This window comes from Muntiacus reevesi, chromosome 4 (genome assembly GCF_963930625.1).
Source record: "Muntiacus reevesi chromosome 4, mMunRee1.1, whole genome shotgun sequence".
NCBI classification, from domain to species: domain Eukaryota; kingdom Metazoa; phylum Chordata; class Mammalia; order Artiodactyla; family Cervidae; genus Muntiacus; species Muntiacus reevesi.
Window position 1 is genome coordinate 163,060,507 of NC_089252.1, and position 18,182 is coordinate 163,078,688.

Sequence of the window (18,182 nt, forward strand, 5' to 3'; positions counted from 1 at the left end):
ATCAAGAGAATTAAAATAAACGGGGATTTTAAATTTTCAAAGGGTTGATTTCAAATGCAAAGGCACAAAAATTGAGATAATTTGCCACTGCATCTCAATAAAATCTATTCAAAGCATTTTAAATTAAAATATATCTAGCAGAAGCAACCATGAGAGATTCAATCTCTACATAAAATGTTTAGGATAAAGCTATAAAACTAGAAAAGACTGTTGATGAAAATTCATCAAATATCTAGCCATGTATTAGTAACGCCTTGTGAACTGTCATTCACATCCCATTCTTCATTAAACACATATTTGCTGAAAACAAGCAAAAGATGACTTGTTTTAATAAATCCTTCTATGATCTGTTGGGTAAATTTTTGTGAACATGTTTAGATAAACATCTAATAATTCTACCTATATGATTCCCAAAAGTCTGTGTTGTCTCAATAAACTAACTGTAACATTATCATTTGTTTTCAGAACTTAAAATATTTCATATTCAGTAGTCATTGTTAATCAGAGAATTTCTCAAACAAAATTAAAACTCTTTTGTGTTCATGCCTATCTTATCTCTGTTGACACTAGATTTTGTTAGGTATTTTACAATTATTAACGTAGGTGAAGAATTTATTCTATATTTAACAAAAAATTAACAAATTCCACATTTAACAAACCATATGCCCAACACCTTATTCATACATATGCATTTATTGTTCTATAGCAATTTGGCCTCATGCACAAATGATTTTTAAAACTCATCTAATAATTAGATGCTGTGCAGCAACATTTGAACATTAACTAATACTTTATTATATCACGGAGTTATTAAAACACTTTGTTTTAGTAAAGAATATAGCTGTATTCAAGTCCTCATCAACATTTTAAATGTAATTTTTCTTAGCTTCCAAAAATATTTTCATTCATGCAAGAAAGGACTCATGCTTAACAGTCAACATGTTAAATTAATAACATTTTCAAGATTCTATAAAAACTCAAAACATAGCAAAACAAAATGTGAAATTTTCTTTAATTCTTGGGTGGTCTGCTGAAGAAAATTTAGCTACATATAAAACCATAAATTACTGTTAAATCAGCTATTTGGATACAAGATAAGTTAATTTATGAAAACGTGTTTTAGTTTATAGAAAGTCTACACATGAAAGACAATTTCGATGAGATGTCCAAGCACAAGGGAGTTGGAAGCCTGTTGAAAATGGAAAAAGGTTTTGCACTCTACAAATATTGTTTGAACATAATATAAGCAGAAAAAATTTGTGGTTTGTAAATCCATGTGTTCTTAACTGAATATTTTTAACATACTTTTGTTTAAGTTTTCACAACGCACCTATGTGCTAATGATATCAATACCCTTTCAAGCTATGAAAGAATGTAAACCTAGTGCCATCTACTGGGAAAAGTGGATACGTTTCAATCAATTAATTGCAAATTTTGTGAATTAGGGGAGCTGAAATCTGAATGTCTTTTTTTTTTTTTTTTTAAGAACTCTGCTTCTTAAAAAAAAAAAAAAATAGCCCTCCACAAGGCACTTTCAATTTAATCAAATTAAATTAGGTAAGATGAACATGTAAGAATGTGAAGCCAGAGAATAGAGAACATTAAACTGAACTTGTGGGAGAAAATTTCATTGGTGACATCAATACAGAAATTGGAAATAATGCATTCTGATTAGAGTTTTTGTATTGGTTTCAAGTGTATCTTTTAGAAGACAGGTTCTGAATCTGTGGTCAAAGAGCCCTCAATTACAAGTATCAGAGTATCTAATAAAAAAAAAAATCTTGACACTGTATGGAAACTTGCATAGGTGCACATATGTTTCTTCTAGGTGCACATATGTTTCTCTTCTTCTGGAGAAGAAAAGTCATAACTTTAAAAAAAAAATTTTTTTTAGATTAAAGATGGTTCATGTTTTCATGATCCAAAATGGTTAAAAAATAAAAATAATACAGAAAGCCAATCTATTCGGTAGGTGAGTAGGACACCACTGATTTCAATTATTTCTTTACAGTAAATACAGACAACATCACATGCTGTTAATGAAACACTGCCAGTTCAGACCTGAACAACAGGACTTCTTACTTACGGATATTGCTTTGGTGCATATATGTAGTACTTCCTCCTTACAAATGCAGAACTTAAAGCCCAACAGACAATATTAATTCATTCCAGAGAAAAGCGACCAAAAGAACCAGAGTTCTTACTTCTCATGGTGTTTGTTGTTGTTTATTTGCTAACTCGTGTATGACACTTTTGCAAGCCCATGGACTGTAGGCTATAATATGTACTTATTATATTACAGGTTATAATATGTACTTATTCATAATATGTATAATTTGTACTTATAATATGTACTTATTCCCTTCCTCAAACAGTTTATCATCAGAACTCAAATTGCTGGAGAGAAAAAGTAAAAGAAATTTTGGATTATATAGTTTGAATCTGTGTTACCATTTTTTATTATTATTTGTTGGCTACAATGTGATTTATACCTAAGAAATCCACCATATTGTATTAATGCAACAGAGTGAGAAAAGAGAAATTGGTTTTTTTACAATATTTTCAAAAGGCACCCAAACTATGAACTTTAATTTAACCTTCCCATTAGATTTATTTGAGGCCGAAAAGAGTCTCAGATAAATTTGTCCTCTCTGTTGTAGCTATCACTTCACCTACATGTAAACTTTCCAAATGTTTATTCGTTCATTTAACAAATATTTATTAAGTGCCAGGCACTGTGCTAAGCTCTGGAGCCACAGCCCCTGATTCTCGGAGATCCCTACTTAACCAAACGATAGCCCTACTTACAAACACCATTTGCAAAGTATCTGTCTTTAAGACGTCTAATTTCTACATTAGAATATTATGACATAACACCTTTACAAACTGCATAAACTGCCGTGTGGCTGCTCAATTCATGGACTGTTAAACATGCCAGTAAAGTCTATAAGAGTAGCAACCACATATTACGTGTATGATGTAGAAAAGAATAATTTATCACTGTAATTAGTACTACTTAGACAAATACTCTCACTGGGCTGAAAACTACCATGATATCTAGTCTAAGTCACAATTAGACTTAATTTTTATCAAGCACTGAAACTATGTGTAAAACTGTGCTTCCTAACCCTTCCTAAGATAACCCCTTCAGTCCTGAGTTAGAGGCGAGGAATTCGAATGTTCAAACAGGGAAAATATTTCTGTCATCCCACCACAACCAGGCAGATTTTTCTGTAAATTCCCAGTCATTAATTAGTACCGACTCTTAAGATCTGATTAACCCAAAGCCAAGTAAAAACAATGACAGTTCATAAAATCACAGAATTTCAAAACTGAAAAGATTTTCTAATTTAAATTTCTCATTTTAAAAATAAAGAGACTGATATCTGGAGAGGTTTCCTGGTATGTTCAAGGTCACACAAGTTAATGACAGAGCTGCGGTTCGTTCTCTGACCCCTATTCCAGTGCTCTTTTTCAATACATAAAAGAAACTGTTATAGGAAATTAAGAAGAGCTCTGAGAGAAAAAAAAAAATTACCTTTAATTACAAGCATGAGCAAACCATAACTCAGATGCACTTAATAAGCTCTAAATTGAAATTATGCCTATTTAAAAATAAAAAGAAAAGGAAGTCAAAGCTGAAAAATGATAGATCAGCCTTCTGGGATGTGGCCTTCATACAGGCCAACCCAGTTATAATCAACTTTAAGAGCCTGCTCCAATTATTTTTCTGTTCTGGAATTATTTCGTATTGAATAATACCTAAAATTAGTAGGGTACTGGCTAGGGAGCAGAAATCTTCTTGATTTACAGAGATTTTTGTTGTAATGGGTTTTGACTGGGGAACAGTAAATTAAAGCAAGACGTCAAACTTTTACCTTAATTTCCTCTATCTCCAAATTTGGCCTCTTCCCTCTCTACTTGAATAAACTGATGAAGGCTAGAATTCCCATTTCGATTTCATTTTTCTTTTTCAAAATTTAAATAGTTTGTTTCACATTATTGTTGAACTTAGCAGTGTCTTCAACATATCTACTTTCCTAAGAGTAAAATTCTGTGAATTTGAGCAGACTCTGGGAGACAGTGAAGGACAGGGAAGCCTAGCATGCTGCAGTCCGTGGGGTCGCAAAGAGTCAGACATGACTGAACAACAACAAAAGTAAAATTCTGTTAGAGAAATGGACGGTAACAAAGATTTTGCTGACACTGAAGCTATAAAATATGTGTACACTGGAAATTTCATAACACTTTAAAAAGTACAAGGTCCTTGAGTGGATATGCAATTATGGAATACTACTCTACCAATTCATTTATCAAAGTAAAATAGGTTTACAAGCCCTAAGCAAAAAAGACCGAGTCCATCTGAGCATCCATTAGTACTAGATAGTAAGAATGAAAGAAATGTGTTGTATATCTATAGGACTTGAATTCTGGTTCAGTGGGATGTATGAGTAAAATAAAGAGATCAAAACAACAAACTGAGATGGTTATTTCTCAAATATAAAGTGCATGTGTGGCTCCGATTAAAGTAAAAAGAATTAAGTGCAATATGGGATGTATTGAAATGTTTTTTAAAGTCTATTTTAATAGAAAAATCGAAAAAATATATATCTATATCGACACAGATGTCTACAGTGACCTAGTGAACATTTATATACAGTGCTTACTATATGTCAGCCACTGTTTGTAAGCATTTTTCACATCCTAAGCTATTCTGTTCTCACGGCAACCCTTCCAGGTGAGTAGGTGATAATAGGTGAGTACTATTATCATTCCCATTTTACAAACAAGGAAGTCAAGGCACACAGCCAGTTAAGTGGCAAAGCTAGAATTTAGATGTGTGGAATTCCAGAATTTGTGTGCTTAAGCATTGTGCTATAATGGTTACTTCTTAAAAACTATCAATCTTTGTTGAATTTATCTTTGAATCATGTGGATATCCAAATTTAAAGACACATATTTTGATTAAACAATTTCATTATGAAACCTCTTAACTCTACAGTTGTCATATCTCGAGTGATACCATGTTAATTAATAAGTTTCCATAAATGCTTAGCCTCCTTGGTGCATGACAAACTAATGTTGCAAGAATCATGCTAGAGCTTTCGCCCCTGGGGTTTTCTCCTGGTGGAAAACATGGTTACATATTAGTTAAATAACTTGCATACTCCAATTATTATGTGCATGTGTGCTCAGTTGCTCAGTTGAGTCTGACTCTTTGTGACCCCCACGGACTGTAGCCCACCAGAGGTCTGTCCACGGGATTCCCCAGGCAAGAATACTGGAGCAGGTTGCCATTTCCTCCTCCAGGGGATCTTCCCAACCCAGGAATTATTATACGTAGTTCACAGTCATGGAAAAGTTTCACATGGCACAGAAACTACACTGGTTGATGCTCTCCCTCCAGCTTACATACAATAAAAGAAGCAAAACTTGTCAGTTCTATAACTTGAATTTTTCTTTTATCCATCCCCCTCTTTCCACACCTACTGTAATAATCATTGTTAAGCCTCTGCACGCTTCATGAGTCCCTCCAGCCTCAAGCTCTCCCAACAAACTCAGAGGCAGCAGTGCAAGATCACGGCAGGTTGGGGAGCAAAGGTGTCAGAAGAGCGGTCATGGACTCCAAGCACCAAGCTTTACTGACCTCTCAACTCAAACAGATGGAAAAGCTATTTTTTGAAATGGACAGTGTTTGCTATTCAAGTATAGCTTCAAGACAAAAGCCTTATCCTCACTTCTAATTAAGCTGCCATCTCAACCTTCTCTTAGAAATATCTGGAACCAGCACTGACCTTCCAGCATACTAAATCAATAAGCCTTATAAATGCAAACCAAGTCATTTTACTCCCCCTTTATCCCTTCCCTAAGATTTAAAATTTTTTAAACATCATATAAGGCACTTTATGATTTGTCTACCTTTCTTTCTTATCTCTTCTAACCTGCCCTCACCCACCAAAGCAAGTCACATTAAATAACTTGTATTTCTCTGAACATACTCTGGCTTTTCAGGTCTTCATGTATTTCCTACACTACTTCATATGTCAGAAAAGTCCTTCGCCCTCCTTGGACATCTGGCTAACTCTTGCTCATAGTCTGAGATTCAACTTAAGCACTATATCCTACATGAAGCCTTCCTTAAACTTCAGAGACCTTCCCTCCCTTCCAAAAATGTCTTCGCCTAAGCAAAGAGCTAGGACCATCCTCTGCATTCCCCTAACATCTGAGGCATAAATACTTTAGTCTTATCACCACATGGTTCAATGGTCTTTACACAGTTTCAGCTCCATCTTTGCTTGTTAAAGAAATTGGCTTGATCTTATTTATCATTGTACCCTCACTGCTTCACACAATGCCTGGCACTCATAGTTAATATTCAATGAATATTTAATGAGTTAGAATGAAATTCTCTACATAATATAGTAATAGAGAAAACTAAAAGAAAAAAAAGTAATACTGATAATAATGTTCACAGAAAATATCTGGCCATTGTGATTTTCATAACAAAATTAAAATGTTAAACACAGGCAAATAGTAAAATTTTGGACTTTTATGTCTCTCTTGTTTAAATGCTTAAAATCACATTTTAAAAAAGACTGGGTGGTGGTTCTAATTTAAGAACCAGTTAACACATGCTACAGTAATTCTCTTTACTTGGTCATTGTTAAATAGAACATCTTTTCTTTGCAAGTACAACTAACTTTACTACATTAAAGTTGCTCATTTTAATTTTTTTTCTTTCCTAAAGGAATGACCACATGTGGAATGAAAAGCATTTTCATTATCCTTTAACTAGATGAATGTCCTATTTTGTGTGCTTTGGGGCAGTTTCTTATCAAGACTGCCAGCCTCTTATGGACATTATGATTTTCAGATGTGTAGTGTGCATTAAAGAATAAGAAGATATCATGAAATATTAGTGACAATTATATACTAAGCAAGGAAACTGGACAATGTTTCCAAGGGTTGTAAGGACTGTGGAAATGAATGTTACTCAAAGTAGAGTGGTGATTTATAACCAATTTCCGTCTTCAAATTAGGGCCCAAGTAAAAGAAAACGAAATTCAGCAGAGCACCGTGGTGTATCATTTCCTGCAGCAGAGGCACCCCCGCCCCGGAGCAGCGCCCTCCTTAGTACGAGAAGCAGACACCTGAGGGAAGCCCACAGGCTCGCAGGGCGACTGGCGGGCTCTTTGTCACCAGATGCAGCAGGTTGAATGCAGACATCACTGTGATATCTTCACCAACAAAACGAGAGGCAAAGAACAGGGGCAAGAGCTGAGTAGGAGAAAAAAAGAAAACAAAAACAAATTAAAACATCACAAATGTTAAACGCGTTCACTGCACAGTTGATGGTTACGGTTTTATCCGGAACTGAACACACACACACAGTGCTAATAAATTGCAAATGCCTATTTTTCCGATGGTGAGCTTACTTTCAACCCAGGCGTATTTATATCTTATGAATAAAATACACACTATATAATAGTGTAATCTGTGAACACGTTTTGCAAGAGGTTGGAAGAAGAGACAAAGTTTAAAACAGTTGAAAGGAATTAACATTTACTGACTTCATACCAAGTGACAGGAACTGTCTGGGGCCAAATACACATATATGGTGTCATTTAATTCTTAGAATAAACCTAGGAGGTAGGTTTTATCACCCAATGTAAAAGTCAGGAAGCCAAGGCTCAAAGGTCCAAGGACACAAAGAAGACAGCCAGTGAGGGGAAAAAAATGAGAAAGCCTTGTTCTATCCAACTACAAAATCCCCCTCTCTCCTCACACCATGTTGCCTTCTTCCAGCAATTATTTGCAAATCTGGAGAAGACTGCAAAGATTAAGACTGCAGGATTAAGAGATTTCTTTTGTTAGAGTTTCATACCTTTAAAAAATAGAGAACCAAATAACCAAAGACAACTAGGAGGCTTCACTTTAGAAACAACGTTATGTTTGAAGACAACATATCAACTACGAATTTTCATTTGATTTTATGATTTATAATTTCTAGACCAATTCTGTAACCAGTGTTCACAACCTAGCCTTAAAGTGGGTAAAAATAATTTTTAAAGCTTTTGGAAATGAATCATGTGGAACTGTGTGAATGTTAAACTTTAAAGAAAAGTTGTTAGGATTTTCTTCAAAGTTTTAGACAATCTTTCAGTTGGTAAAGATTAACTTCAAATGAAGGTGGAAATACTAGATGAATAGTAACTTCCCGTATTTTATTTAAAATTAACATTACAAGTGCCCTTAACCACTAAATGTCCAAAAATGGATATAAAATTAATGTCTCGTTCATTTCCTGACCCTCACCCCCCCCACCCTCTCTCCCCCCAAATAAAAGTCTGTTCCTGGTCTAGCCTGACCTCCTCAAAGAACAAACACATAATAAACAGTAATATATTTGACCAAATCACTCTGGAGTATATCTGACAGAAATCTGCTTGTATTAACATGCCTGAACTCTGACTTCTCCAAACTAAACTCACTACAAAACCAAAACATTTTTGTGTTACTAACTGGAGACAAAAAGGAGGAAGAGGGAAGGTAAGTATCACGATGCACAGCCTGAAAGAACCATTAAACATAAATAAACATGTCATTTGCACGAGTGATTGCAGAGCAGGGGAAAGAGAGCATCCCTCTGGAGCAGACTACTGACTAATAAAAGATCAAAGGTCTGTACCTCGCAACACTATAAACAAAAACGCATTTTTTCCCTGCGACCTTCTCTGTGAGGAGTACCGTGTGCACGGTGAGCGTAATTACTCAGCGAAGCCGCGGCCTCACTGTGCTCCGCAGTGGACCATAAACGTCTTCCTCTCCTGCTGCATCAGCTGCGGTACCAGGCGGCCTGCGCGCCTGCCGACGGCCGCAGCCATCTGGCTAGTGTCAGACCGGCGCGCGGGACGAGGGCGAGTGATGTCACTCCGCAGGTCAGGCGGAGAACAAAGATGCATTCTACAATTAAAAGCTGAGGGCCTCAAAACACGGGGCCCCTCCGCTGATAAGACGGCGTGAGTTCATGTTCTGACGCGTGCCTTTATTTCTACCCAAAAAGCCAGGGCTCCATCTAGTGGCAAATTAGTTTTGCCCAGTTTTCTTTAAAAGCGAACCCATCTGTGTTAGTATCCAACAAAGCAGAGTAACGAAGTGACTACTTTCAGAGCAATCCAGCCTCTTTAACAAAAAGTACAGGTTGTCACAGTGCCCTCCCGTCCTCAAGTCCTGCAGAGCATGCCATTTCAGAGGTTAGGACTGTGAGGATAACAGACAAAGCAGCTAGCTTTGCAAAAATGCACCAGGTACTACAGTCTACCCTGAAAAAAATGCAGCTGAGATGGAAAGCGAGAAACATTTCTAGAGAATGGATACATGCCTCTGGATGCCTTGGTGAAATCAAACTCAGAATGTTGTGCCCCAGGAGACAAAAGTATCCTAGTTAATATGGCTCTGAATGTGACACCAGGAGCAACTCATCTATAGAACAGCAAATGGAATATTTTTATGGTGAAACGATGTAACAAATTCAGGTTAAACTAACGTTTTCCACTTAGTTTCTCTTAGTTTATGCTTGCAATACATGAAATAAAATATGTTGACAAACCAGTCTAAACTGCAGAATACACTGGACGAAAGACGTGATATCATAACGGATGGATGGGACCTAGGAGACCAGACTGCCTGGGTTTGAATCCTGGTCCTGCCCCTAAGGAGTGGTGTCACCTTGGCAAAGCGGCTCACCCTCTCAGAGCCTCAGCTTCCTCAACTCTAAAAGAACAATTAAATCAGTGAATTGGTTAGAACCACTTGGAACAACTCCTGGTACATAGTTTATGTTCACAAACATTAGCTCTTACTATTATTTAAATATACAAATATTTGTTTTTATTTTAAAATTGTATGCATCAGAAATTTCTAACAGTCCATTTATACCCAATCCTATTGAGCCTTAGCAGGCCATTCTCCAAACATTGATTCTGATTTAGGCCAGAAAACTTACTACTCTTGGATTGATTTCCACGGTAGGATAAAGATATTCTAAGCTTGGCAGCTGATGAAACCCTTGCCATATGACAGGCAGTATTCTAAGCACTTCGCATTTATTAGCTCTTTTAATCCTCAGGACATTAAAAGGTACATATTATCATTTTCCCACTTTTAGATATAGAGATTGAGGCATAAGGAGGCTAAGGAATTTACCTAAGATTTCCTGGCTGGTAAGAAGCGGAGCCCTTAAGTCACTGGACTGAATGACTTAACAGATTTGAACCCAAGCCATCTAATTCCAGGGCCAGTGCTCTTGACCACTACAATTGGCAATGAAAAGTCTAAGGTTGTTACCAATTCACTCTACATACTCTGACTCTATGTTCTCCTAATAGACAATGTGGCTGGTAATAAATACTTAATAAAGATTCATTTACTTCAAAGAGAGGAACTAAATGATTTAGTTCCAGTGAAGAGGAACTAAAGAGCCTCTTGATGAAAGTGAAAGAGAAAAAGCTGCTTAAAACTCAGTATTCAAAAAACTAAGATCACGGATTCCAGTCCTATCACTTCATGGCAAATAGATGGGGAAACAGAGGAAACAGTGACAGACTTTATTTTCTTGGGCTCCAAAATCACTGCAGATGGTAACTGCAGCCATGAAATTAAAGGACATTTGCTCCTTGGAAGAAAAGCTATGACAAACCTAGACAGCATGCTAAAAGCAGAGACATTACTTTTCCAACAAAGGCCCATCTAGTCAAAGCTATGGTTTTCCAAGTAGTCATGTATGGATGTGAGAGTTGGACTATAAACAAAGCTGAGCTTGAAAGAATTGATGCTTTTGAACTGTGGTGTTGGAGAAGACTGTTGAGAGAGTCCCTTGGACTGCAAGGAGATCCAAGCAGTCCATCCTAAAGGAAATCAGTCCTGAATATTCATTGGAAGGACTGATGCAGAAGCTGAAACTCCAATACTTTGGCCACGTGATGCGAAAGAACTGACCCATTGGAAAAGACCCTGATGCTGGGAAAGATTGAAGGCAAAAGGAGAAGGGGATGACAGAGGATATGATGGTTGGATAGCATCACCAACTCGATGGACATGAGTTTGAGCAAGCTCTGGGAGTTGGTGATAGACAGGCTTCCCTGTCTTAGCAACTGAATTGAACTGAATTCAAGAAAATTATTTGAAGACTTTCTTGACTTTGAGTGAAAAAAGTACAGAGTTAAGGTAGTAAAAAGCCTGAGGCATACTCAGACGTCTAGATTTAATCTTTCTGTCCCAACACATGTAACTTCTCTTTCCCTTTCATCTTCAAATTTTTTCTCTACACTCTTTTGATACACTTTTAGGATATATAACCTAGAGAAGCCCAGAACTGAGTCCACTTGCATCTACTAAAGCTTCAGTATGTTGATGATACAGTACTTCTGAGGATCAAACAAACCAACACTTACTCTCCACACTCCCCCCCGCCAAAATTCAAGTTTCAATTAGCCCGCTTTTTCCCATTGTGCCCCTTGAGCTGCCTGGACGAAGACCCTAGCCAGAAACAACCCTAGCCCAAAAAGAGGGAAAAGAAACACATACCTTGAGTGATGACCGTCTTTGGGAAAAGAATTAGCATTAAACACCCTTTACGCTGCCTGGTGTTCCAATGGCTACAATTCCACGCTCCCAATATAAGGGGCCCAGGTTAGATCCCTGATTGGAGAACTAGATCCCACATGCTGCAACTAAGTTTGTGTGTTGCACCTACAAAGGTTCCTCATGCCACAACTAAGACTCGGCACAGCTAAATAAATAAATAACATTCCCTGGAAATCAATACTGAGCAAAGACTGATCTCAGTTGGCCTTGGCCTACAATGGCTTGGAGCAGGGCTTGGGTTCCCAGCCAGAGATTGGGTCTGGGTCAGGTGGTGAAAGCACCCGATCCTAGCCACTACCCTTCGGCTTTGCAGAAAAGAATTTCCACAAAGACAGAAAGTAGCGAAGGAAGTAAATTATTTATTAAGAGGTTAAAAAAGAGTATAGTACATGTGGATAGATCCATGGGCAGACAAGAGAGAGAAAGAGTCGCTGAGTTGCCCCCTTGAGGCAGTTTGAATTACTTTTATGGGGCATTTCTGTGTTTCCTTTGACCAATCATGTTGATTTGCCTGGTATATCTCAGGATTCTCCAATCCATCTTAACCAAGATGGATTCCACCAAAGAGGCCTGTGGGTAGCCTGGCATTAGTAGCATCGTTCCCCCTTGACCTCCAAGGACCTTTTCTGTGCATGTATAGTCAGGGAGGTCTCCTGATTTCGAGGAGAAACACGTGGTCTGCACGGGGCCCAGGCTCCCCCCTTCATTGTCCTGCTCTTCTCACCTCGGAGCTTCAGTCCACAGGGGACGACTCTCCCAACGCTCTGGTGCTTGGAGTGGGGGGCGCCGCGGGCGGGGCAGCAGAGGCATCCACCTGCTGCCTCAAGGCCACCCGGAAAATCTACAGCTCCCCAGGTTTATCCTCAACCCCCTCACTTCTACAGTGCTTTTTGTCTTTTATGTATTTTGAATCAGAGGATAACTGGTTCACAACGTTTTATTGGTTTCTGCCATACAGCCACGTGAATCAGCCATATTACTGTACACTTTTTGACTCAAATAATTTCATAGGTGACTAACATTTATAGATAACCCACATGTTCTTTTTAAATGCTAGACACAATTCACACATCTTTCTAATCTCTCATAATATCTAATACATCACTTTGGAATTATTTAGTGTTTAAAAATAGGAGTTGAACGGGAAGACCCAGAGGGATGGGATGGGGAGGGAGGCGGGAGCGGGGATCGGGATGGGGAACACATGTAAATCCATGGCTGATTCATGTCAATGTATGGCAAAAACCACAATATTGTAAAGTAACTAGCCTTCAAGTAATAAAAATAAATGGAAAAAAATAATAGGGGTTGAACGATACCAAATGAGTAGTATGACACTATGTGTTGAGAAGAGAATTAGATTACACATTTGTCTGTAATTTTCTGCTCGAAACTTTTTAATGATTCCTCCCCACATGTTGCAGGGTTTCCCAAACCCTGTTCTGAGAAACAGGCGTTACCCCTTCAAACAAAACTAGTAGTGGAAATGCTACCCAATAGGAAGGGCCTGAGAGGTTTCACAATAAATACACCTGCTTGCCTCTGTCTCAGCTGGTGCCGTTCAAACGGTTTTGACCTTACAAAACCCCTTTCTTTCCTGGTACCAGCCCACAGAACACATTCTGGTAAATCCTTTGGATCATGTCCAAATTCCTGAACAAAGCATCTAAAGTTTTACATCTAGCTGCTGCCTAACCTTCAGCCTTGTCTCTTGCCATACTCCACATCCCACCCCACCCCACGTTCCTGCCATACCATTATACTCATTTGTCATTCAGTCGCTAAATTGTGTCCGGCTCTTTGCAACCCCATGGACTGCAGCAGGCCAGGCTTCCCTGTCCTCCACTATCTCCTGGACTTCGCTCAAACTCATGTCTACTGAGTCGGTGATGCTATCTTACCAGCACATCCTCTGCCGCCCTCTCCTCCTTTTGCCTTCAATCTTTTCCAGCATCAGGATCTTTTCCAATGAGTCAGCTCTTTGCACCAGGTGGCCAAAAATAACTTTCCACAAACAGGTTTGCTGTTTCCTACTTCCACTTCCAAATCTTTCTTCATTCCATATCCTCTCCTTTCACCACTCTCAACTCCCACCCCTTCTAACTTCTCCTATTTGAGTCCCCAGTGAAGCACTAGCATGCTGTCACATCCCTTATTAACAATTTTTAGGGCACTGATTTGCTCACACCCCCCTCTTCTAGATTATAAACCTCTTAAGTGTAGAGACAGTTTCTTTTTCATCTTTGTATCCTAGTACCTGGCACCTAACAGCCATTCACGTATTGAGTGGAAGAATGATTATATAAATATGACTATGGAAATGGTTGTTCAGGATCATCACTTCCCACCCTGCTATCTCTGCCATCTCAACTGTTTAATGGTGCTTAAAAGTAAGAATCTGAATTAAGATCAGTTGATTCCTTCACGGCAATTAGAAGTATCTGTGAAGAGGTAGGAAGTTGAAAGTGCAATCTGACTTGAGATCTAAGATAATTCAAATGCCGTTTTTTGGTCAAAAATGTTTACTTCTCCATCTTCTCTTATCCCTAGAACTCCAACATCCAAAAATTTGACAATCGTTAGTTTGTTAGTTTTTTGGTTTGGGTTTGTTTTTATTTCCTTCTACTTTTTTTCTTGCAATTGAACAATCATCTGCCAAAGAGAGATGATATAAACAGGAAAACAGGGAACTCACACAGTTGATAATTAACTCCAAAATAAATGAGCTGATTGTGCTAGAGGATTTAAAAAGTCAAACCTAAAGGTCAAATCCCTTCCAATAATTGACAAAACAGCAGTGGTTTTCCATGAGTTAGTAAAATGTTCCCCCCAAAACTTCAAGGGACAATAGAAAGTTGACAAATTTTAATTTTGTCAAGTAAGAACAAAAAGCCCCAAACCCTAATCTCATCATAATTTCAGAAAAGAAAGATTATATCGACACCAAGAACTCAGAAAGCAAGCTCAAGATAAAGAATGTTCTTTTGAATAATATATTTAAGTTTTGAGGAAAAACACTTCATTGTTGCTATTATTCTCATTTCTTAGGAAAAGAAGAAACTTCATCCTGGGCCAGCATGTGGAAACCACTAATCTAAATGTCTACGATAAAGTTCTATACTTGGCACTCAGTTTACACTCAACTAATATTTGCTGAATGAATTGATCAACCAATCATTTACCTCTCAAAATCAACATGCCTAATTAGCTAGAATCTAGAATCGGGCATTTCTTTTGTTAAGCAGAGATCTTCTTGTATTTGTTATAAGAAACAATAGAGCCCCAGCTATCAGAATCCTCTATCTTCCAAACCATTCAGAGATATAACACTTTTAAGATACCAAATTTTAGTCAGCTCACCTGTATCAATTCCTACCACATGGAAAACAATGTATTAACAGCTGATGAATATACAAAGATATATGCTATCAAAAAAACATATTTAGCCTAGATGGGACCAAAAGATATGTACTCAATGCCTTTACTGAGGCAGAAATAAAGTACGTGGAGTTTCAGAGGAAGGACAATCTCTTCCAGCTTAGGGGGCTTCCCTGGTGGATCAGAGGGTAAAGCATCTGCCTGCAATGCGGAGACCCGGGTTCAATCCCTGAATTGGGAAGATCCCCTGGAGAAGGAAATGGCAACCCTCTCCAGTACACCTGCCTGGAAAATCCCACGGACGGAGAAGCCTGGTGGGCTACAGTCCATGGGGTTGCAAAGAGTCGGACACGACTGAGCGACTTCACTTTTACTTTCACTTTAGGGGGAGGGAGTGGCAGAGTTATGAGGGGTTGGGAACCAAAGAAAAGTTACATAAAGAACATTTTATTTAATATCTCCAGGATTAGCCATTTTTAAATTTTTTGATCTTAGCATCCCTTTACACTATGTAAAAATTATCAAGGACCCCAAATGCCTTGTGTTTCTGTAGTTACACCCATCAATATTTACTATATTAGAATTAAAACAGCCATTTAAAAATATTTGTTTATTCCATTTAGAATAACAAAAATAGAAATAATAACAATACACACTACCAAAATGACATTTTCAGTGAAAAGTAACTAGATTAGCCAAAACAAACAAATATATTTTTAATGGGAGAACTTTTACATTTTTTTCAAATCAATCTCTCTAATGTCTGGCTTAACAGAAAATAGTTGGATTCTTATCTCTGCTTCTGCATTTAATTTATTGTGATATGTTGTTTTGGTTGAAGTATAAGTAAGTGTTAGTCGCTCAGTCGTGCTCGACTCTTTGCGACCCCATCGATTGCAGCCCACCAGGCTCCGCTAGCCATGAGATTTTCCAGGAAAGGATACTGGAGCGGGTTGCCATTTCCTTCTCCAGGGGATCTTCCCAACCCAGGGATCAAACCCGGGTTTCCTGCACTGCAGGCAGATTCTTTACCAACTGAGCTACGAGGTTGAAGTATATACATGAATAAAATCTCACCTCACTCAGATAAGTAGTTGGAAAACAGAGGAGTATTTTAATGGCTTTTTCAGATAACTACAGATATTCTTCTTTGGTATTAACACCAAAATTCAACAATGACAGTCTGAAACTATGTATTATCAATGAACTTTTCATACTATTACATTAAAATTCATTGGTCTATTTTGCATTTTGACTGGATCTTTTAACTGTGTATGATTTTGTAGCATCATGCACTGTTCATTTGGAAAACAATGGTTCATTTGGGTTTTGCACATTTTTCACATGCTGACACATTTTGCTTTTAGTATCAAAAATCAAATTCATTAATAGTCGCCACTGATTTTGTCAGGTACATCTTTAGATGTTGAATTTTCCAGAATTTTATTTTTTAACTTGAAAGCTCAGCTTTTATCATTGCCAACAAATACAGTCAGTTATTTTCCTTAAAGTGACAGAGAATCACTTTGTTCATTTTTGAGAAAATATTTGCCAAATATCCAATTTACCTATTTTTTAAATTTATTTGGCTGTACCGAGTCTTAGTCGTGGCACGCAGAATCTTTAGTTGTGACATGAGAACCATTAGTTCTGGCACGGGGGATCTAGTTCCCCAACCATGGAAGCCGGGTCCCCTACATGGGGAGTGCAGAGCCTTAGTCACTGGACCACCAGGGAAACCCCCAAATATCCAGGTTTAAATAGCCATAGGCTTCAGTAGTTCAGAGGGTCAAGAACCCACCTACCAATGCAGAAGACACAAGAAATGCAGGTTTGATCCCTGAGTCGGGAAGATCCCCTGAAGAAAGGAATGGCAACACACTCCAGTATTATTGCCTAGAGAATCCTATGGACAGAGGAACCTGGCGGGCTAGTCCAAGGGGTCGCAGAGTTGGACATGACTGAGCAACTAACACACACACTGATTCATCTTTCGGTCATCCTGTCAAGTGAAACAGTGTTTCAAACCATCACACCAGTACTTTTCCTGGAGACAACTTTGTGTTGTGGAAGCACTTGATAAAAATGAATTTTTTGCTTTTTCACACACAATATTAAAAAGATATGCACTCAAGATCTAGATTTAATAAAAGTAATATAAATATTACTACTTCATCAAAGACATTCTTAAGTGAAAACGGCCTTTTCTCCTTTGTGGATGTTAGTGAAGAATGGAATGAATACTAATAATATTTGTTTCCACTGCCTCACTTCATGCTAAAACACCAGCAGTTTCAACTGCTCTTGCAACATAAACCCAAATGTCAACACAGTGAAAAAGGAAAATAATGTCAGCATTAGTATGAAAATAGTTTGACTTTGTGAATCCTTTGAAAGGCTCTCAGATTCCAGGGATCCTCAGTCCACACCTTGAAACGTGCTGGTCTAATCCTCGAGTTGACACACAGTGAGCCCAGAAAATGCTTCATAAGCACTTGGGTTTTTTTATGTTTTATTTTTATTATTTATTTGGCTGTGGTGGGCCTCAGTTGCAGCATGTGAGATCCAGTTCCCTGACCAGGAATTGAACCCAGGTCCCCTGCACTGGGAGCATAGAGTCTTAGCCACTGGACCACTAGGGAAGTCCCCATAAGCACTTGTTGAATAAGTGAACACGGAACAGGGAACTACATTTATAATCTAACCCATGTTGTTTAGAAAAAACAAGTGGTTAGAAAATAATACCAGTAGTATTTAGACCTCTTGCTACTTCTAAGGTAATTAGTTCATTTCCTACTTCATCTAGTCTGTGGGTAAATGCAAATATAAAATTGTGAGTTATTTTAATCAAATTGAGGAGGACAGTTATGACAGATTTCTGAAAGTAACAATCAGAACACTACAGACCAATTTCCTCAGCACCATTCCTTCCAATATAAAAGTATACATCCTTCTAAGGGATAAGAAAACAAATTGTGAATTAGTGCTAGGTCCAGAAAAAGGAAAATTAATTTGTTGATAAGCTCCAGTCAATATTTTAGCCTCCTGATATGAACAGCCAACTCATTGGAAAAGACTCTGATGCTGGGAAAGATTGAGGGCAGGAGAAGGAGGAGGCAACAGAAGGTGAGATGGTTGGATGGCATCACTGATTCAAT

At 38.0% G+C, this 18,182-nt stretch overlaps 1 protein-coding gene across 1 annotated transcript in view; it reads right to left on the minus strand.

Moving 5' to 3' along the window:
• Positions 1-18,182, minus strand: part of MSRB3 (methionine sulfoxide reductase B3) — a 170,317-nt gene that overhangs the window by 129,355 nt on the left and 22,780 nt on the right. Inside the window, exon 2 of the mRNA XM_065934698.1 lies at positions 7,152-7,278. Coding sequence (XP_065790770.1) covers positions 7,152-7,227 — 76 coding nt within the window. The 5' untranslated portion in view covers positions 7,228-7,278. The remainder of the gene's footprint in view (positions 1-7,151; positions 7,279-18,182) is intronic.